This window comes from Ascaphus truei, chromosome 9 (assembly GCF_040206685.1).
Source record: "Ascaphus truei isolate aAscTru1 chromosome 9, aAscTru1.hap1, whole genome shotgun sequence".
Taxonomy (NCBI): Eukaryota; Metazoa; Chordata; class Amphibia; order Anura; family Ascaphidae; genus Ascaphus; species Ascaphus truei.
The window spans coordinates 29,930,966-29,955,082 of NC_134491.1; the positions used below are offsets into that span (position 1 = coordinate 29,930,966).

The following is a 24,117-nucleotide window of genomic DNA, read 5'->3' on the forward strand; positions in this document are numbered from 1 at the left end:
TAATCGTGCGCCCCCCCAAGCTAATGTATGTAACACCCCCCCCTACCTAGTGTGTGTGTGTGTGCGTGTGTGTGTGTGTGTGGCCCGTCACTCCGCCTCAGGCCAATGAGAGGTGTGCGGGGGCGGGCGGCCCAAGGGACCAATGAGATTTCCCCTAGGGACACCGGACAGGCATACAGTGCTTTCACTAATATAGTATAAGATTTATTTGATTACCATGTGTATTACTACTGTTAAGCGCTATGAACATTAATGGCGCTATATAAATAGACATACAATAGTGTGCGTGTGTGTACACAATGTTAATAAATAATTTATTCTTACAGTTTTTTTTTTAAATTTTAAAAATATATAATAAATTAATAACACACCCGCACACGTGCACATACACGCGCGCGTATACACATGCGCGCGCATACCACTGCAAACCTGACACTCCCGGCAGCACGGACCGTACACACAAATTGTGCGTCACGTGCACGCGCGTTCGCACAGGCGCGCCCGCACCTACTATACAACAAGCCTAACTCTGACCATGCCAAAAACCAAGCTTAACTGCACAAGTTGAATTTCTTTGCAGCCCCAGGATAGTGTTGGTCAATCAAGTGTTTCCTCTGTGTCCTTACATGAGAACCAGTATAGATTTGGGGAGTAGAGTGGTTGTTGCCTGTGCCTGTAGTAAGACCCCTTCGAAGTATCAACATTTTTACAAATGAACTCTAAAAAGGTGTAATTAAATGTGATCCTTTATTCTCTGGTAGTGGCACAGCTCTGTTTTAGGGCTAGATCTCACTTCAAAATATCCAAATAAACATTCAGCACAATTCTGCTGTTGAGAGTTTGGATTGTGAGAAATAAAGATTATTTACTCTGTGTTCGTTCGTTCTTGTTAAACATGACAATTTGTTTAGTCACTGGGTAGTCATCGTTCTTTTGCCTTAAGAAGGAAATGACTCGCTACTAACCAAATTATGTTCATAGACAGAAACAGAATGTGTGGTTTTGCGCAAATTGTTGTGAAAGAAGTTAACTGTTCCCATGTACCTGAGGACAGTGGCTCTGTGTCTTAAAGCTGCAGTTCAGTCAATATCCTGCATATGTGTTTTTTTTAATAAATCAGTTCTGTAGTAAGAAAAAATACTTTTAGCATTTCTGTTTTTAAAAAAACAACTTTGAAAGACCAATTTTCTTGTATTCTATTTCAACAAGCATTTACTAAGGCACTGCCCCTTCATGTCCTGTCACAAGCCCTGGCACACCCCTTTGTCAGCCCTGCCCTCCCTCTAGCACATGTCAGTGCAGGAGTGCTCATGAATATTCATGAGCTTCCACTGAGTGACAGAAGCAGAGGAAAAACATATGCCATATCTAAATATGTTGCCAAATGTCGCCGATCAATACATGGAGAACGAATTGACTGGCAGCTATACAGTTCTTTAGGTAATTAGAGATTGCACACATGAAACTATTGAATAAAATAAATAAATAAAAAGACTGAACTGCAGCTTTAATAGGAAGTGCACAGGTTTGGTTCACATAACTAACTGTAATTCACTGGATGGCCTACTTTTCACCTGCCTACTAACTAAGCTATAGCTGTTCTGGGGTGCACTGCTGCCTGGCACAGTTCAGGTAACACCTTTTCTACTTGGATGAGGGCAGGAAAAGTTGGTGCTCTACTATGAAAGGAATGAATAAATAGGGAAGTTGATAAACATGTTAATCAAGCAAACCTAATTGTGAAATTGAAGCAGGGGGTCGCTGGAGCTGAACCCCATTAATTTCAACTCTGGCGACCCCCTTCTTTTGGAGAATCTTACCTCTGAAGTCGGTGCCAGTAGCTGCTCTGGCTCAGCAAGCAGGGCCTTCAAGTTTAAAGCTCCCGCATCACATGAGCCAATAGGAAGCTGCACTGATGACATCACTGCTTCCTATCTGTTCAGAGGGTGGGAAATCTTTGAAGAGCGAACATATTGGGAACCCTGGTAGCTGAGGAGAGGGGGTACTGGCACCTAGTGTGAAGGTATGATCTCCCGAATCAGGGGTTCCCCGGAGCTGAAATGAACAAGGATTTGCAAAATAAATCTGCTGGCTTGGATTCATGCTTTAAGTGCATTTTCTTCCAATGAAATCAAAGATACTAAGTGTAAATTAGCTTCACTGCCACCTAGGCAATCTTGTTGCGTGCTTTTTAACGAGCTTTAATATAATCACATAAACGTAACACCTTATTTCCAGTTATAACAAGGCTGTTCCTATCAGTGATGATCTCTCTCTCTCCGCCCCGCACTCCCCCCCAACAGTTAAATCACCTTATTTTGGGATCTTCCTATACCACACCTTTCCAAGGGACTCTGGAACTAGAGCGCCATATCCTGTAGTTGTAGAATTAGTCATGGTGTGCGGGGGGCAGGCAGGCAATGTTTTTGATTCGCCAGAATTACATTGCTGTGGGCATATTATTAGTCTGGGAAAATCGCCCAGGAGACACAACAGCCAATAGATGCTTAATAAAAGTGAAAATGTATGCTCAAAACTGTTAACCCTTCCCTTACATCTGTGAATTCACATGAAATGTTCTACAACATTGAAAATGTTGCTAAACTGTTCTGACTTGTACTGTTTGTGTAGTTATTTGCAACATTGTCTTATATTAATGGAGCATGATTCAAAACAACCCCCGGACTCCCCTGCCTGAATCGCATTAATCCCAATTAGATTATTAAAAGGCATGGACACAGTCAACATTTAAATGTTTGGTGAAAGTTCTATAATTTTTGAAGTTTTCACCTTTTCACCGAGACCCTGCACAAGTCTTTGAAGCTGCCGTTCAAGCAATATCCTACATGTTTTTTTTTTTTTTTAATAAATCGGTTCTCTACTATGAGAAAATATTAGTAGCATTTAAAAAAATAAACAATTTAAGACATTTTTAATGTATTCTAATGTAATAAGCATTTTTGTTCCTATAGCAACCATATACAGTCACATCCCCTTCTGAAACAGCATCACCTTTTGAGCGCTGCCCCCTCTAGCAGTGAACCAATTGAATCTAGCGTCGTCCTGGTCACATGATCTTCCTTGCAGAACTTTGGCTGGCAGTGCAGCAGAAGAGTACCCATGATAGTGAACCCCGAGCCGAATCTTCAGTGATAGATTACAGGAGAACGGATTGATCAGCAATTTAGCTAATCACTTTGATAGTATTGATGAGCATACTGGATGAATTTTTTTCCCATGATGGCTTGAACTGCAGCTTTAATTTAATTTGTCTAGCTGTGCAGCTATGTGTGTGATGTAAATCAATTTAACACACACAGCAGTTGGCATATAGTAATCCAACACTTGGCCATGCAAAATAGCCAGTTCCCTAATTCACTACTGGAATCTGCAGTATGCGGACAGTCTTTGTATCTGCAAAGGAATTAAAGTACTTTACTCGCATGAACGTTTCATGCACCAGTTGTACAGGTTTTTCCCTTGAGATGCTGTTTGTTTAGGAACATTCTCTCATATCGGAATGAAACCAAAGTATTTTCCCAGCCCTGCACAGCGATGCTATGCATGTTGGTTATTACAAGTGCAGAAGACTGGATGGAGTACATTGGTTGCTGCTTTATAGCATGTTGTGTCCCTATAAATTTGAGTTTTTAAATTGCCCAATTACAGATCTTTACTCAAAAAAGCTTCCCACCACAGGTGCATTATTTACAGAAACCTCTGCTGCTTTGACACCAATCATAGTCTATTTTTGTTCACATTACCAGAATAATGAATCAGTGGGGACTTTAACTTTGCTTGTTTACTAAAGAACAGCAGAGCGCACTGTCCTGATGTATTGAAGGCACTTGTCTCTGAATGGGTTTCAGACTAAACACCAGCTGTGTGACATTAGGAGAAAAATGTCTTTTGTATCAGTGGCACTACAATTGAGTTAAATCCAATTAAAAAGCTCCTCAGGGCAAGGGTTTATTGTTTTACTCGGTGCTTTGTGACAAGGTGATAGTGTAAAGAAGGCGCTGAAACAATACTAGTGTTCACCACTCTATAAGTGAATAATTAATAAAGTGTATAAAAATACTTATAATAACTTAAGTGCATACAATATATAAGTGACTGATAATAGTGAAAAAAACCGTATATAAATGGTTGTAACCCCTGCTCAAACCCTCTGGAAGGGACTGTCTTCACTGGTCCCAGATGATCGATATATGTTCTCACAACCCAGGGGGAGCATAAAGGAAAAAACAACGAAAAACACAAACTAAGTGCAGACTGTAAACTTCAATATAGCAGTATGTGAGGAAACTTGGCTCTTCTGTAAAGAGATTCTGAAATGTGACGGATCGCCACAAAAATCAGACTGGAGGTGATTCACCCGGCATCCAGGGGACAGATACAGCAGCGCGGTGATCGAGCCTGCCTTCTCGGGGCATAGAGGGGATACCTTGGAGGTGTGGCAGTCACGCCTGTTCCTGGAGGCAATTCCAGTATCACTGCTGCGTGGAGAGGACAAACAGGTGCGGTGAGCGGTGGCCATATCCAGACACTCCTAGTCACTTGGTATAAGTGCTAAATGCTTGATATTGTCTTTGTTATTGTAAGTGCACATTTTTAAACTACACCATAAAGTTATCCTTTTTATACTGATCTGCACCATGGAGATTTCTTTTTATTCTTCCATGTTCCTATCTACCTGATGCTTATGTGTGAGAGCTGTCCTGTGTATCCAGACGACATCACAGATTCAACAGATCCAGTTATTGCCCTTATTCATCTGCCATCCTGTGAGTAGGCTTTACAGAAGAGCCAAGTTTCCTCACATACTGCTATATTGAAGTTTACAGTCTGCACTTAGTTTGTGTTTTTTCCGTTGTTTTTTCCTTTATGGGGGAAAAATAATAAGTGCAATATAAGCGCTAGTGTATACAGAATAATACAGTGTTATAAACAGTACATATATTGGAACAAAACCTGTGATACAGTTAGTGAAGGTAGTCCTTGAGCTGCCTGGGAGGTAAATCCGGTATCTTCCAACCGGATGAGAAGATTCGTGTGGAGTAGCCTCCTATGGCGCTTAGGATATGGACTGGAATGGAATCTTCTGTGATGTTTTTTCAAACCGGGAATACCTCAGAGAGGGTGACAAGAAGCAAACAAAAAACACCGCAATAGTGTATTACCTTGGGGCATAAATGACCATATGGGGCAAGATATACAGAGCATTTATTGGTTAAAACAATTGTAACCTCAATTGACATAAAACATGTATATAATTAATAAACAGTTGACTTTTCTCCTGCTAGTTTAAGAATTGTGCTTCCAAGCGCTTGTGCTTTAAGAAGCTACTTTGCTCCGCCGTTGAGTAAAATTGAAATCCTACTCACCATCCATGAGTAGGACATGTACAGTGGTTCGGGGTCTTTTTGCAGGGGTAACCGCTTGCCATGGGGTGCAGGACGTCCTTTCAATGCGGGGGGAAAGTGTTACGGTCCTCGTGGTTTGCTGCCGACAGAGTAGTTTCACCGTCTCCTCCCGCTGACGTCACCGTCTGGTTTGCACAGCTACGGTGTCCCTGGAAGACCAAGAATCCTCCTACGCGTTTCGAAACTCCTCAATACTGGGTTTCTTCTCCCCCTGGGTTGTGAGAACATTACTCGGTGCTTTGCCATGATAAATTATTTAGGCGTGGAAAGGTGCTCCTTGCTATGATGTTTGTTACCTGGACCGTGCAATCTATAGGAAGATTCCCTCCCCCACCCCCCCATCCCCACAGATAGTAATCAGGTCAAACTCACACAGGCACGTATAATGTATGTATGTATGTCTTTATTTGTATAGCGCCATAAAATGTACATAGCGCTTCACAGTAGTAATACATGTCATATAAATAGCAAATATAAATAACACATCATGGGAATAAGTGCTTCAGACATACTGTAAAAGTAACATTAAGGAAGGAGTCCCTGCTCCGAGGAGCTTACAATCTAATTGGTAGGTAGGGAGAACGTACAGAGACAGTAGGAGGGAATACTAGTAAGTGCGTCTGCAGGAGGCCAAGCTTTGTGTCATGTGTCCATGATTATCCAGTGCTACTCATATGCTTCTTTAAGCAGATGTGTCTTAAGGTGGGTCTTAAAGGTGGATAGCGAGGGGGCTAGTCGGGTATTGAGGGGAAGAGCATTCCAGAGGTGTGGGGCAGAAAGTGAGAAAGGTTTAAGGCGGGAGAGAGCTTTAGATACAAAGGGGGTAGAAAGAAGACATCCTTGAGAAGAACGCAAGAGTCGTGATGGTGCATAGCGAGAAATTAGGGCTGAGATGTAATGAGGGGCAGAAGAATGTAAAGCTTTAAAAGTGAGCAGTAGAATTGAGTGTGAGATACGCGATTTAATCGGAAGCCAGTAGAGTGATTTCAGCAGGGGAGACGCTGAGACAGATTTAGGAAAGAGTAGAGTGATTCTGGCAGCAGTGTTTAGGATAGATTGTAGGGGAGACAGGTGAGAGGTAGGAAGGCCGGACAGCAGGAGGTTGCAGTAATCGAGACGTGAGAGAATGAGGGCCTGAGTCAGAGTTTTAGCAGTTGAGTAACAGAGGAAAGGGCGTATCTTTGTGATATTGCGGAGGAAAAAGCGACAAGTTTTAGAAACGTTTTGAATATGAGAGGAGAATGAGAGAGAGGAATCAAGTGTGACCCCTAGGCAGCGTGCTTGGGCTACTGGGTGAATGATCGTATTTCCAATAGCAATGTGGAAGGATGTAGTAGGGCCAGGTTTGGGAGGTAGTATAAGGAGCTCTGTTTTTGCCATGTTAAGTTTCAGTCGGCGGATGGCCATCCAGGATGATATTCCAGAGAGGCATTCAGAAACTTTGGTCTGTATAGCAGGTGTAAGGTCAGGGGTTGAAAGGTAAATTTGTGTGTCGTCAGCATAGAGGTGATATTTAAACCCAAAAGATGTGATTAGGTCACCTAGAGAGAGTGTGTAGAGAGAAAAGAGAAGGGGTCCCAGGACAGAGCCCTGGGGTACCCCCACAGAGAGATCAATAGAGGAGGAGGAGGTGTTAGCAAAAGAGACACTGAAGGTACGATGGGAGAGGTAAGAGGAGATCCAGGATAAAGCTTTGTTCCGAATACCAAGAGTATGGAGAATGTGAAGGAGAAGAGGGTGGTCCACGGTGTCGAATGCTGCAGAGAGGTCGAGTAATATGAGCAGAGTGTAATGACCTCTGTCTTTGGCAGCGTGGAGGTCGTCAGTTATTTTAGTGAGGGCTGTTTCAGTAGAGTGAGCAGTGCGGAAGCCAGATTGTAGAGGGTCTAGTACAGAATAGGTGTTGAGAAAGTGTAGCAATCGAGAGAATACAAGACGTTCAAGGAGTTTGGAGGCAAAAGGCAGGAGGGAGACAGGTCGATAGTTAGAAGGACAGGTAGGGTCAAGCTTGCTGTTTTTGAGTAATGGTATAACGGTTGCATGCTTGAAGGATGAAGGAAAGGTACCAGAGTAGAGGGAAGAGTTAAAGATCTGTGTGAGCATAGGGATTATAGAAGGAGCAAGAGGTTTTAGGAGATGGGAGGGAATGGGGTCAAGTGGGCAAGTGGTAGAGGGCGAAGAGGAGATCAGCAGTGATACATCCTCCGAGATAGCAGAAAAAGAGTCAAGAAAGACAGGAGGAGAGTTGGGAAGCATTGTGGGATGGGAGGAGGCAACAGATGGGATGTTCTGCCGTATGGACTCCACCTTTTTCTTAAAAAAGTCAGCAAAGTCCTGAGGTGAGATGGATGAAGAAGAGGAGGCAGCTGAGGGTGGTCTGAGTAGAGAGTCAAAGACAGAAAAGAGACGGCGTGGGTTAGACTTGTGTGTGTTGATTAGTGATGAAAAGTAGGTTTGTTTAGCCTGAAAGAGGGCAGAGTTGAAACAGGATAGCATAAATTTGTAGTGAATGAAGTCTGCGAGCGTATGAGATTTCCTCCAGAGGCGTTCAGAGGAACGAGTGGAGGAACGCAGCATGCGTGTGTGGGAGTTTAGCCAGGGTCTGGGGTTAGAAGGGCGAGGACGGCAGAGAGAAAGTGGGGCATGAAGATCAAGAGAGGAAGATAAGGCAGAGTTGTAGTTCCTGACCAGGTTGTCAGGGTCTGAAGTGGAACTGAGAGAGGAGAGGGAGGAGCGTAAAGTGGAATCAAGAGCTGGTAGGTTAATAGAGTGCAGGTTTCTGCAAAAACGAGGGCGAGATGGAGATGGAGATGGAGAGAAGCGAGAGAGAGAAAATGAGATGAGGTGATGGTCAGAGAGAGGAAAAGGGGAAATGGAGAAGTCGGAGAGAGAGAAGTTTTTAGTGAAAACCAGGTCTAAGTAGTGGCCATCCTTGTGGGTGCTGGCTGCAGTCCACTGTTGAAGGCCAAAAGAAGAGGTTAGAGAAAGAAAGCGGGAAGCCCAAGGGAGAGAGGGGTCATCAATGTGGCAATTGAAGTCCCCAAGGAGAAGAACAGGGGAGTCTGAGGAGAGAAAGAAAGAGAGCCAGGATTCAAAGTGAGAGAGAAAGGCAGAAGGGGGATGAGTAGAGGAAGGTGGGCGATAGATGACCGCCACATGGACCGGGAGAGGAGAGAAGATCTGGACTGTGTGAGCCTCGAAGGAGGGAAAAGCAAGAGAGGGGGGAATAGAAACTGTTCTGTAACGGCAGAGAGAGGAGAGCAGGAGCCCCACGCCTCCACCCCTGCCATCAGGGCGTGGAGTGTGGGAGAAGGAAAGGCCACCGTAGGAGAGGGCAGCTTCCAGAGCAGAGTCAGACTGAGTGAGCCAGGTCTCAGTTATAGCAAAGAGAAGCAGGGAGTGAGAGAGAAAGAAGTCATGCACAGAGAGGAACTTGTTAGAGAGGGAGCGAGCATTCCAAAGTGCACAGGAGAAAGGGAGAGAGGAGGGAGGGTGGCAGGGGATGGGTATGAGGTTAGAGGGGTTGACACCAGAAGGAGTAGAAGTTGCATGTGGAAGGCGAGGACGAGAGCAAGTAGAAATAAGGCAGGGACCAGGATTGGGAGAGATATCCCCAGAAGCAAGGAGGAGAAGCATGGACAGAAAGAGAATTTGTGAGGATGATTTGTAGGGGTGTGTTTTAGTGCAGGCGGCATAACTGTGTGGTGACAGAGGGCGCAGGTAAGAGAGGAGTTCATGTAAACTGAGAAGTGGTGAAGTAAGGAGAGATGGCGAAATATGAATAGAGTTAGAGACATGAGGCTGGTGGAAGGAAGTGCATAATTTGAAAATAAGTGAGGTTACAGTAAATATAAAAAGTAAAGGTGGCATCACAGCAATAGTAATGTGTTGAGATGTGCAGAGTGGGATGATAACCTCCTTTCCAGCGTAGTTCAAATGCAGGAATCAGAAGCAGTAGAGTGTGTCCACTTTTTCCACTTCTTTTTGAACTTCCTTTTTTAAACTTCCACTACTTGAAAGATTTCTACTTAAAAGCATTTCTGCTTAAGAGCAAAGGCTGCTAGCAGCAATGGCTGTTGTAAGTTTACTTATATACATGTAGAAAGTCACCTGGTTGGTACAACAAACTTAATTAGCACATGTGAGCGTAGTTAAACCAAATTGTTTTTCAATTATAAGGCTAAGGCCCCACTCACTGCGCGCACGTCTGAGCGCCTGGCGGTGCGTGCACCAGTTTCAGCTGCTGTCTGTGGTCAGGAGGAGATCAGGAGATCGGGCGGTGTGGTAGGGGTGTGGCCATGACATCACGCGGCATTGGCTGCACTGCCGCGACGTGGCAAACGCTCGGCCGCTGCACCAGAAGACAACATTTTTGTCTTTTGGCAAAGGCAATCGCGCTTTTGGCTACAATTATACCAGCTCTGGCTGGGCGTGCGCGCGATTTTGAGGCATCATTGTGATGTGTCTGAGCGGGATGTGTACTGCAGGCAGGAGGCAGCCGGAGGAGACAGGGAGGCGTGGTCGTGGGCGGTTTGCTCTCATTGAATGAACCGCTCACGTGACACGGCCGTCGCCTGCTTAAAACAAAATCCAAGGTCTGTTCTCCTGTCTGCCGCCCCGCAGTTCCTGTCTGTGCACGTTGTGCGCATTGTGCGCGGTATTTAACATTCTTTGGATCGTTGCAATTTGATTTTGAAGTGCGCGGCGGCGCTTTGGGTATAATCACGCCCTTTTGCAGGCACGCGGCGGCAGTGACTGGGGCAGGCCCCATAGAGGGCCGTATCTTGTTCGCGCTGCGCACGTCATAGCTCGCGACCAGTAGGGACTAAGCCCAAGAATCCGCATCAACAGCTTGCTTGCGGTCTAAACAATCTGATGCACCGGGTCAAGTGGTTAGACCCAAGAGAGCATCCTGCAAGATAATGCCCACTATCTAAACAGTGTGGCAAACCAATTCCAGTGTCTGCTGCATGTGTGCAAAGGACAATGGGAGATTTTTGACTGATTTGGTCAGGAGTGAATCTCTAACTTGTCTTCTATGCTGTGGTGGTAGCCATATTTAGTTTATCGGGTGACAATGGGTTGGTCATAGACTCCAGTTCTACCCACCTTAAACTATGGTCCCAGTGCCAAGTGACTACTTCTGATAATTTGGCGGCTCATGAGACAGTGGAGAGCCAAGCCCCCCCCCCCCCCGCCCCTGTCGTCGGGGTAGTCAGAATTCTCCTGCTAATCTTAGGTCATCCCAGCAATGGGGGATGTTGCAGATTTTATGTTATTATTTTGTTTGAACACATGAAATGAACACACAGATACCCAGCAAGCTCTAAGGAACCCCAAAAATTACCACATAATATTTATGTATATGTCAATTGGAGTTCTAGTGGGCGTGGCTAAATGTATACAACAAAAAACAAAAGCCCAAAGCTACATCTAATATGACAAAAATACAGTGAAATACCTATATGTCTCTTGAAAAAGGGTCATTTAGTTAAACTCCTTGGCCAAAGCGTGAAAAGCCTGCTAGCCACATCAAGGCATGACCATTAGCAGCTCCTAACACTAACTGATTAAAATTCTTATTTACCTCTATAATTAGAGGAAGAATGATCGCATTGGATCTGTCAAACCAGCTGTATGCAAGACCTGCTCACCTGGAAAGTGGGGAGGGTCGAACTTAAACCCTGGGAGGGAGGGGCCAATGACCTCCAAAACAGCTGAGACCAGCTGGACAAAGTTAATAAACACACAGATACCCAGCATAGCTGTAAAACACGTGGGGACATCGTTTTGTCCATGTGAACTTATAGACCTCCTTTTAGCCTTCATCGATTTCAATGAACCTTGATTATTTTTAATCATACAGTTTTGTGGTGGTCTTTTTTGTTTCTTTCCTGTTGCAATGATTTGATTTTATATGTAATCTGTAGTAATGAAATGGAAAATAGAAAAAAGGCTTTGGAACTGAATTGCAGTTAGAGTTTTATATGTAAATTATCGCCCTACGAAGAGTACAAAACAGGTGTGGCTAGACCTTTCTAGGCTCATTTGTATTGTATGTAGAAAAGGTGAGTTCTCGCCCCCCAAGTAAATTAACCCTGGTTATTCTCTTCTCAGGCACTCCGCTCCTCACTAGTGATTGTTGCGGTGTACTGCCCCGTGGTAGCAGCTGTCTTCATCGTCTTGAAACTGGTGAACTACCGTTTACACCGGGCTCTGGATGAAGGGGAAATTGTGGAGAGAAGCGCCAGCGAGTTGACAGAGCGGGCGACAAAGGCAGAGCGGAGCGATAGCTCAGCTAGAAGAGAGGACAGCAATGGACCCGGGTAAGAAAAGGGAGCGAGGAAGAGCTGGCAGTGGGGAGTGACCAGACACTACTAGTCTTCTAGTTTTCCAATTGGACCTGTAAAAAATTAATTTGTAAGGCTGCATTTAAGCTGAAAAAAAGTATATACAATTAGAATATACATTTTTAAGAAATCTGTTTGAGATCCTTTCTAAATTATTTGTGAATGACCTAGCCCTCTGACCTGTCATACACATGAGCACAAATACGAGACGCCTCATTAATATCCCTCAATTCTGCCTTTGGAATAGCTCAAGCATATTGTCCTTTTTCTTGCTCTACATTTTACACATCAGCAGCACTCAGAAACATGGCATTTTTGTGCTGCTCCAAAATATTTAGGACTCCTATCACTTCTGATATGTAATGTCAATTGGGACACTGCAACCATTAAAAATTGAACCTGTCCTACCTCCTAAAGAGAGAAAATGATCACGGTGGTTTTGCTTTGTATATACATTTGTATTAACATTTTGAGCTTCGTCCTAAACAGATTTGCAGCCTGCCATTACATGCATGATCAATCTTACAAACATACGCTATTATTTACTGATGCATGTTCTTAACTCTATACAGGCATACCCCGGTTTAAGGACACTCACTTTAAGTACACTCGCGAGTAAGGACATATCGCCCAATAGGCAAACGGCAGCTCGCGCATGCGCCTGTCAGCACGTCCTGAACAGCAATACCGGCTCCCTACCTGTACCGAAGCTGGGACTATAGAGCCTGTTACACATGCATTATTTACATCAGTTATGCACGTATATGACGATTGCAGTACAGTACATGCATCCATAAGTGGGGAAAAAAGGTAGTGCTTCACTTTAAGTACATTTTCGCTTTACATACATGCTCCGGTCCCATTGCGTATGTTAATGCGGGGTATGCCTGTAGTCACTTAATCATTTAATTGCTTACTTTGTAATATGTTCAGTTTTTAAATGCAGTAAGTTGGAAACTACAAAGTCTTCTGTTTTTCACATTTGCTCCTTTTGTGGTTGGACTCATTTTGCAGTAACTGCACAAACATGCGCGCACCTGACATTTGACTTTCTTCTCTGGCAGGGATCCAGGTGGAGGGATTGAGATGTCGGAGTTTGTAAGAGAAGCGACTCCTCCTGTCGGATGCAGTTCACGTAATTCCTACTCTGGGTTGGACCCAAGCATTCAGGTATGAGACTCAATCAAAGTACAAGTCTCACAACTGAAGTCCACAATAAAGCTCATATTCAAAAATTCATCAAGACAGGCTCTGAAGGGGCAGTCCTGTTTGGTTAAAATTGTCTGTAAACAAGTTAATAATTTAATTGTTTTCCTTAGACAATGAAAATCATGGTTACAGAAAAATGTTGATGGGACATTGAAGTGGTATCCCCTCTGCCTTTATTCTGTACCTATTCGGTTAGCGGACCAGTCAGGTCAAGGGTTAGGATAGGGGTGGTCACTGATTGGGAGAAGGTTCTACTTAACTGCGAGGAGATAAAGGAAGTCAAACCGTTCCCCATGTTTGTTAAAAAGAAAAAGGTCCAAGATAAATATCACTGACCTTTCATATTGGTCCTAGAAAGGACTGCACCTTTAAACTGTTGACCTCAATCTGATGGTCACTAAAATAGCTTGCTTAGTCAAGTATGAACGTGCCCTGAAGGACAGAGATTGGACTGAGATACCTGTGGGGAAGCTGATGGATGACTAGACATAATAAGATGATGGTACACTGTATTTCTAAAAACCTGGTCAATTCCTACAATAAATTCCTACAATTCTTCACTTATGTCTTTTTTTTTTTTTTTAAACAGGTTGGTATGTCTAGATATGGAGCAGCATCAGCAAGCAAAGGTATGATCAAAATGAGTACAAAAAATGTTTTAGCTATTAGAATACATGTTTATCAAGTAGTAGTGAACTGTTCTATAGGAATTTAAAAACGCCATGCTGGGCGTACTTCTAGTTAAACACTTGGCATTCCAGCCCTCCAGTTGTGAGAATTTTCGCTGTTTTCAGTCACTAATGGTGGCGATGCTGGAAGACCTATTTTAAGACGTAGTATCTTCAGAACCAAGTGACTCCTGATTATTGCGATTTATGTACACCTGCCCTAAAGTTCCCCAGCTCTCAATTTAATAAAAAATACAATCCATAAAATGCAGTATTATGGCTTTAATAGTTTTTTGTAAATGGCACATATCATTTTTCCATGCAAATGTTTGTAATATAACTTTTTCAGAAGTATAAATATACAGCTAAGAATTGTGTGTATATTTTTTTTCCCATTACCTATCAGTATTTCCACTGTAGGTCTAGACATTGTGAAGATTAATTTTTTTTTACAAGTATTTTATGTTGGGTTAATCGTCAACTGCTTAGAAACTAAATATGCTGCATACACAGGGAATGTCTGGTTGTTAAAATTGGAGGTTATTTTCCATCATTTGACGGAGTTCATAAAAATAAATTTTTACACATGCATATGATTTGATGATTTTACAAAAATATATTTAAATAGGCACCCAGAGCTTCATGGAGGTTTACTTGGCCTGGCTATCCTGACCATTTTCTTATCTATTACCCTCTCACTAGACTTTAAGGCTCCTCGCACATCTCGCAGGGTTAACATGGCTGTCTACAGTATGCCTTGCTCTATACCCAGTGATTCAAGTTGAAGCCTCAAACAGGCCAGGTCTTCAGGACAATACAAAACTAAACATTTTGCTGTTGGTGGCCCTTAGACTGAACTTGAATCGCCCTAATCTGTACAGCAGTTGTGATGGTTATAGGTGTTATCCCTTTACTGCTTTGTTATACATGAAAACGAATGCAATTGTTATGCTGCTTCCAATAAATGTCTCCTCTTAAGAGGTCTTCCATATTCCATAGCACACTTTTAGCCAAGCTTTGCTGTGGTTGGAGTACATGACCTCGTACATTCTCCCATTGAATTGTCTGCCGCAGGCTCTGCCTTTTTGCATTAGCTACCTTCATTTTCTTCTACATCCTCTATGGCAGCCAATGGGATAGCTCCTCCTCCTCACAGCTGGTAGGATAAGCACTTCTTGTGACCACTGTATGAGGGGACGTTATTCACCCTGGTCAGCTATTCTTGTCCTACCTCCGCTAAAGAAAGGACATCAGGCAGGGTCCGCGACAGTTTTATTTTTTCATGTGTACTTTTTCTGACGGCTGCGTGGATGCCGCCCTAAACAGAGTAAGGAGGATGCCATTTCCCTACCATTTCCCCATCTTACTTTGTCAGATGCTTTCATGCCGCCATGGTAATGCTATTGCCAGCCACATACAGCCCTGTTTCAGTGTTGCTAGGCATCTTTCCCCTGAGGCCACTGGAGCTGCTTCTATCTGGAGTGGAGATGGCACGACTTAGCACCGGCAGATGACGTAATTTTTTTTTTTTTGCGCCAAAGGTCAGTTTGCCACAAACAAGGAAGCTGGTTCTGGATGCCAGTTATTGAAAAGCATTTTTTCCCTGCTTATTTATTCCCTTATTGATAAAACGGACATACTGCTAGCCTTCTTTCTAGGGCTTCAGGGGGCCGTGAAACAGAGCAGCCTCAGTAAGGGGCTCAGATTATTAAGCCTAGGAAAGAGTTTCTGTGGCTAAACTACAGTTTGCTACTAAGCAGATATTTGGCATCTGCTCATTAATCACCGCACCTCATTGTAATGAGCTGCACATGGAGAAGATTTGTTCCCTTATTAATAGTCTGAGGAAGAAAATCCTACTCTTAACTACTTTCATTGACTGGATGAAAACGTCACTTGTGCAGTCTGTTGATAAAGCACAGTCTTAGGGGTCCTTAAAAAGGCCCAAATCACAGATTTAATTGGATTTGCTGTCTGACCGTTCCATTGATTATTTAGAGCAGGCAAGTATCTCAGAACTTCGATTCCACGTTGATGGAGTAAGAGACCCAAGTTGGATTGGGTTGCTTTAAGATGGAGGCTATTGACAAGCTCATTAAGAATGATATTAACATGGAATTTTGATACCAGAGAAGAGCTGGGGGTTCCTCGAATAAACTTTTTTAGCTCTAAAAATAGTCGAGATCTTTTCCTGTTAAGTTTTATTAAGGACATTGTGAAGACTGAATGGTCCTCACTGGATAAAAGACCAGTAGTGACTAGAACATTCATGCAAATGTACTCCTTCAGTAAAGAGGACTGCAGAGAACCTGGGTAATATCGCAGCTGTCGCCAAGATGGTAAGATATAAAATGACCCCTCTAGAGGATGGATCTTCCTTTAAGGATCTTATGGATCGAAGAATGCGTTTTTTTTTTAACGTAAACAATATTCTGCTATAGTAATGACGGTGAAACCAGCTACAATAATGGCCTGTATGTCAAGGACAGTCAGAATTTGGATATCCAATCTGGGAGATAAAATTGAAGCATGAACATCAAGACATGACATGAGGCTAGCAGCTAGATTCTCGGCATATTATAGCTGTGAGAAGAGCGCTATGGCTTAAAAGATAGGCTGTTGATGCCTTGTCCAAAAATAGACTAGTGTCTTTACCTTTATGAAGGTGCACTTCAAGCTCCCACCATTTGCCAGGCCTCCAAGATGAGGTTTTCAGGATGCAAGGTCTTATAGACCAGGTAGAGGCTTGGTTAACTTGCATGCTTCCCCCCCCCCCCTCGCTTACCGGCGGGAGTGGAGGGGCACAGGAGCCAGACAGCTGGCGGCAGTAGAAACCATGTCAGCAGAGGGAAGAAGTTGAGACAGCGGGTGGTGGCTTGGTGGCGGCAGGTGAAGACTTGCGTGCAGAGCAGCACAGGAGACGGCAGGGGAGGAACACGCTGTGGCACTGGAAGTCAGACACCAGTCAACTTCCGGTGCTACAGCGGGTTCCTCCCCTGCCGTCTCCTGTGCTGTTCTGCTCCTGCTCGATCGCATGTCTTTTCCTGCCGCCACCAAGCTACCACCGCCCGCTGTTTCAACTTATTCCGTTTGGCTGACATGGTGTTTTACTGCCGCCAGCTGTCTGTGGCTCCTGTGCCACCCCGCTCCTGCTGTTCCGCCGCCGAGACGGCGGGGGGACGTAAATGTCAGATAATACTTTCCGTATAATCCAACATTTTCAATTATCCAACACTGTATTGGTTTCGTTTAGGTCGAATAACAGAGACTCTACTGCAGGGGTTCGCAAACTGGGGTGTGCGCCCCTTGGGGAGGCGCAAGATTTTTAATGGGGGTGCATGGCCGGTGCACACAGCGTGTGGCGAAAGCTGTTCTGCGCAGGCGGGCAGATGTCAAAATATGCCGTGGGCGGTGCAGGCGGCTGAAAATGCTGTGCCCATGCAGTGCAGGCGGCCGAACATGTTGCTGCGGGGGGTGGGGGGGGCGAGGGGGGACCGGCCAGGTAGCTGGAGTGTGAGCGCGTGCATGCGCACATGGCGGAGGTACGCCGGCTGCACAAGAAAATCATCAGAAGAGGCCACTACTGCAGTAGGACGGCAGGGGAGGGGCACGAACCAGCGCAGTATCGTCGAATGGTCCTCCCAGTGTCTGCTCTGCAACAGTGCTCTGGTCCTGCTCTCCGCTGGCACCCTGATTTGCTGTCACCCTCTGCACAGCTGATATTGGAAAGGGTAAGCTGCCACTATCTAAATGTTACTTTGAATGCAATAAAATAATACTAAAAAACAAGTGAAAACATCACAATATTAAAAACAGAAAAATAAATCATACTGGTAGGTACTGTAGGAGTGTGGGTGACACTGGGTAAGGCCAAAGAGCAGGGGGAGAAAAAGGCAAATGGGGGAAGAGGGCAGGGAGGTGGCAAAGGGGTGGATGAATGCACCCAAATGGATTGCCTTTGTGATAATCACAGTCCACCAGAAAGAAACAAATATTACCAGATACGAACTATAAAATAAACAGATAGTGATCCAATACTAGTATACTGCCTGCATGGGACATCTCAGAAATATGTTACAGCTCCAAATGTTATGATAAGTAAAATGCTCTTCAGCAAGGAATGTGAGAATAAGACTGGGATTATTGTCCCTGCGCTGCCACATGCGAACGAGTGCACTGCCGCACGCACTCCTGCAACCCAAGCGATTTGTAAACTTGGCTGCAGGAGACTGTGGACGCGTCACGAAGCTGGTTCGCCTTCATTGGCTGAACCAGCTCAAGTGCGCCGTCGCACGACAGCCACCTGAAAATACAAAATTTGTTGTATTTTCAAACCACTCTTGCATCAACGCGCCTCTCTGGCTGTAGGCACGGTGGTAGCTTCCATAAGAAAATACAGCAGAGTGGTTGCCGTGCACGCAAGTAACGGAAACAAAAAGAAAACAGCGCACAACGCCAAATAGTGAAGTAAGTAATAGAATGTATTACAATATTAAGGGGGTAATAAATCTGCGTACATCAGATAGAAATAACATGTGCATTTAGTGCATATCACACTGGTTACCACTCTGTAGCTGTAAAACAGGACTGTCTGGCACTCAGCTGTCTCTGCAGGAGCCTCTATGATGGTTCTGGGGCATGGGATCCTTCATGCACTCCTCACACAGCAGGACGCTGCTCACAAGGGGATTCCTTTCAAGCAGCCTGGTAATACTGCAGATTCAGACACTTAGTGGGACCGCTCCTCAGCCGGTGATATACTGCCTCCAGGGGAATTCCCCTACAGTCCCCCGTCTCTCCTGTGTAGATTCGCTGCTTTTCCCAGCTGCTATGATCTTAGGGCAGTCCAGAGCTGTTGGAATTGCTCTGCAAACACTTCCGCAACTGCAGGGGCTTACACAGCGTGCCACGATGCCGCTCCGTCACGTGGTGTAGCGGAGTGACGTCACAGTTCTCGTGGCAATGGAGGAATCAATAGGGAGGAAGGAGAGTCCCTTACAGTCTCTTACCGGCGCAGAAATCGCTCAGTTAGCACGGTGGCAGCCAATATAAGCTGATGGTGATACAGATCCAAAGGATGAATATAGGCAAAATTATGGCATGAATACATCCAACATGTTTCGTAGATCTAACTACTCCTTCCCTGTATCACCATCAGCTTATATTGGCTGCCACCGTGCTAACTGAGCGATTTCTGCGCCGGTAGGAGACTGTAAGGGACTCTCCTTCTTCCTCCCTATTGATTCCTCCATTGCCACAAGAACTGTGACGTCACTCCGCTACACCACGTGACGGAGCGGCATCGTGGCACGCTGTGTAAGCCCCTGCAGTTGCGGAAGTGTTTGCAGAGCAATTCCAACAGCTCTGGACTGCCCTAAGATCATAGCAGCTGGGAAAAGCAGCGAATCTACACAGGAGAGACGGGGGACTGTAGGGGAATTCCCCTGGAGGCAGTATATCACCGGTTGAGGAGCGGTCCCACTAAGTGTCTGAATCTGCAGTATTACCAGGCTGCTTGAAAGGAATCCCCTTGTGAGCAGCGTCCTGCTGTGTGAGGAGTGCATGAAGGATCCCATGCCCCAGAACCATCATAGAGGCTCCTGCAGAGACAGCTGAGTGCCAGACCGTCCTGTTTTACAGCTACAGAGTGGTAACCAGTGTGATATGCACTAAATGCACATGTTATTTCTATCTGATGTACGCAGATTTATTACCCCTTTAATATTGTAATACATTCTATTACTTACTTCACTATTTGGCGTTGTGCGCTGTTTTCTTTTTGTTTCCATTTCTTAGAGTGTGTGGGGTGCTGAGCCACCCCTAATGTTTATAGCAGCAGACGCCCATATCAACCACACGGTTATGTTATAATTTAATTATCTAATCACTTATTCACTGTGGTATTGTGGTTTACTTTATTTATACAGCTAAACCCCGTTATAACGCGGGTCTCGGGGTCCACCCCGAGACCACCGCGTTACTAACGGGGTCGCGAGAAAAAAAAATGGCCGCCGCGCTTTAGCGCATATTCATCCCGCGGGACAGGAGATGGGAGCGGGCATGTCCCTCCGCTCCCCGCTTCCCCCTGTCACCGCGGGACAGGCCGCGGGGCAGGAGATGGGAGCGGGGATGTCTCTCCTGTCCCCGCTTCCCCCTGTCACCTCGGGACAGGCCGCGGGGCAGGAGATGGGAGCGGGGATGTCCCTCCTGTCCCCGCTTCCCCCTGTCACCTCGGGACAGGCCGCGGGGCAGGAGATGGGAGCGGGGATGTCCCTCCTGTCCCCGCTTCCCCCTGTCACCTCGGGACAGGCCGCGGGGCAGGAGATGGGAGCGGGGATGTCCCTCCTGTCCCCGCTTCCCCCTGTCACCTCGGGACAGGCCGCGGGGCAGGAGATGGGAGCGGGGATGTCCCTCCTGTCCCCGCTTCCCCCTGTCACCTCGGGACAGGCCGCGGGGCAGGAGATGGGAGCGGGGATGTCCCTCCTGTCCCCGCTTCACCCTGTCACCGCGGGACAGGCCGCGGGGCAGGAGATGGGAGTGGGGATGTCCCTCAGGTCGCCGCTTACCTCAGAACCATGCTGCCTGCATGGAGGTTGTAGCGGGGGGTTTCTTCTCCCCACCGCTGTCCCCGGTGCTCCCGCTGCCTGCGCGGGAGGAGGGGGGGGAGCGGGTGGTGGTGCTGGTCGCGGCCCGTCTGTGTAGAGTGAGAGAGTGTGTGTGTATGTATATATGGGAGAGAAAGTGTGTGTGTGTATATGGGTGTGTGAGTGTGGGTAAGTGTCTGAGTGTGTGTGTGAGTGTGTGTGAGTGTCTGTGAGTGTGTAAGTGTGTGTGAGTGTCTGTGAGTGTCTGTGAGTGTGTAAGTGTGTGTGAGTGTGTGTGAGTGTGTGTGAGTGTGTGTCTAAGTGTGTGTAAGTGTGTGTGAGTGTGTGTGAGTGTCTAAGTGTGTGTGAGTGTGTGTGAGTGTGTGTGAGTGTGTATGAGTGTCTAAGTGTGTGTGTGTGTGTGTGTGTGTGTGTGTGTGTGTGTGTGTGTGTGTGTGTGTGTCTGTAAGTGTGCGTGAGTGTGGTCAGTGTGTGTGCAGTGTGTCAGTGTGAGCAATGAGCAGTGTGTGTGCAGTGTGCAGTGTGTGTGCAGTGTGGCAGTGAGCAATGAGCAGTGTGTGTGCAGTGTGTCAGTGTGAGCAATGAGCAGTGTGTGTGCAGTGTGTGTGCAGTGTGGCAGTGTGAGCAATGAGCAGTGTGTGTGCAGTGAGTGTGTGCAGTGTGCAAAAAAAAAAATGTAAAAAAAATTTTTAAAAAAAATTTTTTTTTTTTTTTTTTTTTTAAAAACGGGAGCCACGGGAAAACCGCGTTATAACCGAATCGCGGTATAACGAGGCGCGTTATAACGGGGTTTAGCTGTATATGGTTTAGTCACTGCACTGTATTCAATTATAATAAGGAGATAGATAGTAGCGCACAGTTTATTTCTGTTTTTCCACGCAAGTAACGTGCATGCAGTGACGTCGGCACCATAATCCTAGCCTTAGATAAAATGAGCTGACCCAAGCCTAGTTACTAGTTACTGCTTTCTAGGGTCAATAATAAGGTGTATGGCTGATCCAGAGTGTCAGTTCCTGAGAAGCATGGTGCAGTGTTCAGGGAAAGTTTTCATTCTTCATCCAGATACTTTATACACAGGAGGTCACCTGATTTCGTTATCTGTAGCCTGACAGGTCCAAAGTTCAGCTGTTACGTTTAATGAGTTATTAAAACCTTACTCGTTGTTCCATTGAGATTTTGGTGCATTCATGGTTCTCTCATCCCTGTCCTCCTGTCTTCTGGTCGCTATAACCCTGCAGTTCTACAAACACTTTACATTCTGTGGGGGATAATAATTAAGGCCCTTAAGTCCGGGAGAAGGAGCAGCTCAGTCAGACACTGACTATGGCACTAAGCTTGAAGCGGGGGAACCTGGTTCAATTCCCGGTGTTGGCTCCTTGTGACTTTATCCCCCTGTGCCTCAGGCACAAAAACATAGATTGTAAACTCTATGGGGCAGGGACTGTCTGCAAAATGTCTCTGTAAAATGCTATGTAAACTAGAAGCGGTATTCAAGAACAAACTATTATAATAATAAGTAAGCGTAAAGAATTTAAACAATATTAAAGAATGCATTTGCAGCATGTCTATTGACGTCAATAGAAAGGGGGTGAGAGAAGAGGATGAAGGGAGGGAGAAAGGGGATGAGGAGAATCTACTTGTGATTTGTCACATATATCATAAAGTGATGTGCTATATACGTTTTTTTGCTCTTTATATAGCCACAGTCTTAATCGCCTGATCTAATTGGAGCATCTTCTGTGGCTCCGGATGAGTCAAACTTTTGTTACAGTTAACAGTTAGTTAAATATATTTTCTCCCTGAAAGCGGATAAGTGGCTTTTAAAGGCTGGTGTAAATGCTACAACTGCTACCTCATCAAATGATGGTCCATCAAAAAAAGTACAAAAGTTGCACAACATTGCTGAAAATGCCAAAACAGAATGTGCAAATGGAATCTTCAAGTAGCAAAATAAGAAAATATAAATAACTAGCTGAGAGCCCCGGCGTTGCCCGGGATGTTTGTTGTGTGGGGGTGGCATTTGGGTGGGGAGTGGTCCACGCCGCCCATGGCGGTGTGCGGTGGTACTGCTGCTGTGGCTGTACTGATGGTGATTGTATCGGTGTGCTGATTTGGGAGGGTTTGTTGCCTATGTGGGGGTGCGGATGTGGGTGTGCCGATGGGGGAGGTGCGAGGGTTCCAATGTGTGGGTGCTGATGGTGTTGATGGGGGCTGGGAATGGTGGGGAGCCGAAAATGCCAGTGTGCTGGGGGGGGCATGGGATACCGGTGTGCTGATGTGGTGGTGCTGGGGATAGTGTGTGTGTATACGTGTGTGTGTGTGTGTGTATACATGTTTGTGTGTATACATTGTGTGTGTACGTGTGTGTGTGTACATTTGTGTGTGTACATGTTTGTGTGTGTGTATACACGTGTGTGTGTAAATAAATGTGTGTGTATACATGTGTGTGTGTGTGTGTGTGTATATACATGTGTGTGTGTGTGTATACATGTAGACACACATGTATACACACACACATGTATACATGTACACACACACACACACATGTACACACACGTACACACACACACACATGTATACACACACACATGTATACACACACACATGTATACACACACACACGTATACATACACACACGTATACACACACACACACACGTATATACACACACATGTATATACACACACATGTATACACACACACATGTATACACACACACATGTATACACACACACACACACACACGTATACACACACACACACGTATACACACACATACGTATACACACACATACATGTATACACACACATACATGTATACACACACATACATGTATACACACACATACATGTATACACACACACACGTATACACACACACACACGTATACACACACACACACACACACGTATACACACACACACACGTATACACACACACACATGTATACACACACACACATGTATACACACACACATGTATACACACACACACGTGTCTACGTGCGTCTGCGTGTCTACGTGCGTCTGCGTGTCTACGTGCGTCTGCGTGTATACGTGCGTCTGCGTGTATACGTGTGTCTACGTGTGTCTACGTGTGTATGTACACGTGTGTGTACACGTGTGTGTGTGTGTGTGTGTGTATGTATACGTGTGTGTGTGTATGTATACGTGTGTGTGTGTATGTATACGTGTGTGTGTGTGTGTGTGTATGTATACGTGTGTGTGTGTGTGTGTATGTATACGTGTGTGTGTGTATGTATACGTGTGTGTGTGTGTGTATGTATACGTGTGTGTGTGTGTGTATGTATACGTGTGTGTGTGTGCGCGTGTGCGTGTCTACGTGTGCGTGTGCGTGTCTACGTGCGCGTGCGTGTCTACGCGCGTGCGTGTCTACGTGCGCGTGCGTGTCTACGCGCGTGCGTGTCTACGCGCGTCTGCGTGTCTACGCGCGTCTGCGTGTCTACGCGCGTCTGCGTGTCTACGCGCGTCTGCGTGTCTACGCGCGTCTGCGTGTCTACGCGCGTCTGCGTGTCTACGCGCGTCTGCGTGTCCACGCGCGTCTCTGTCTACGTGCGTGTGCGTGTCTACGCGCGTCTCTGTCTACGTGCGTCTGCGTGTGTATACGTGTGTCAACGTGTGCCTGTGTGTATACGTGTGTCTACGTGTGTATGTATACGTGTGTATACGTGTGTGTGCGTGTCTACGTGTGTGTGCGTGTGTATGCGTGTCTACGTGTGCCTGCGTGTCTACGTGTGCCTGCGTGTCTACGTGTGCCTGCGTGTCTACGTGTGCCTGCGTGTCTACGTGTATCTACGTGTGTATGTATACGTGTGTGTGTATACGCGTGTGTGTCGA

The 24,117-nt window shown here is 45.6% G+C and overlaps 1 protein-coding gene across 6 annotated transcripts in view; it reads left to right on the forward strand.

Annotated features, from left to right (window-relative positions):
- PCNX1 (pecanex 1) overlaps positions 1-24,117 on the forward strand; it is a 127,915-nt gene that overhangs the window by 19,235 nt on the left and 84,563 nt on the right. For all 6 annotated transcript variants that reach the window (XM_075614209.1, XM_075614210.1, XM_075614211.1 and 3 more), the window contains exons 2-4: positions 11,544-11,752; positions 12,841-12,946; positions 13,575-13,614. In XM_075614209.1, coding sequence (XP_075470324.1) covers positions 11,544-11,752; positions 12,841-12,946; positions 13,575-13,614 — 355 coding nt within the window. The remainder of the gene's footprint in view (positions 1-11,543; positions 11,753-12,840; positions 12,947-13,574; positions 13,615-24,117) is intronic.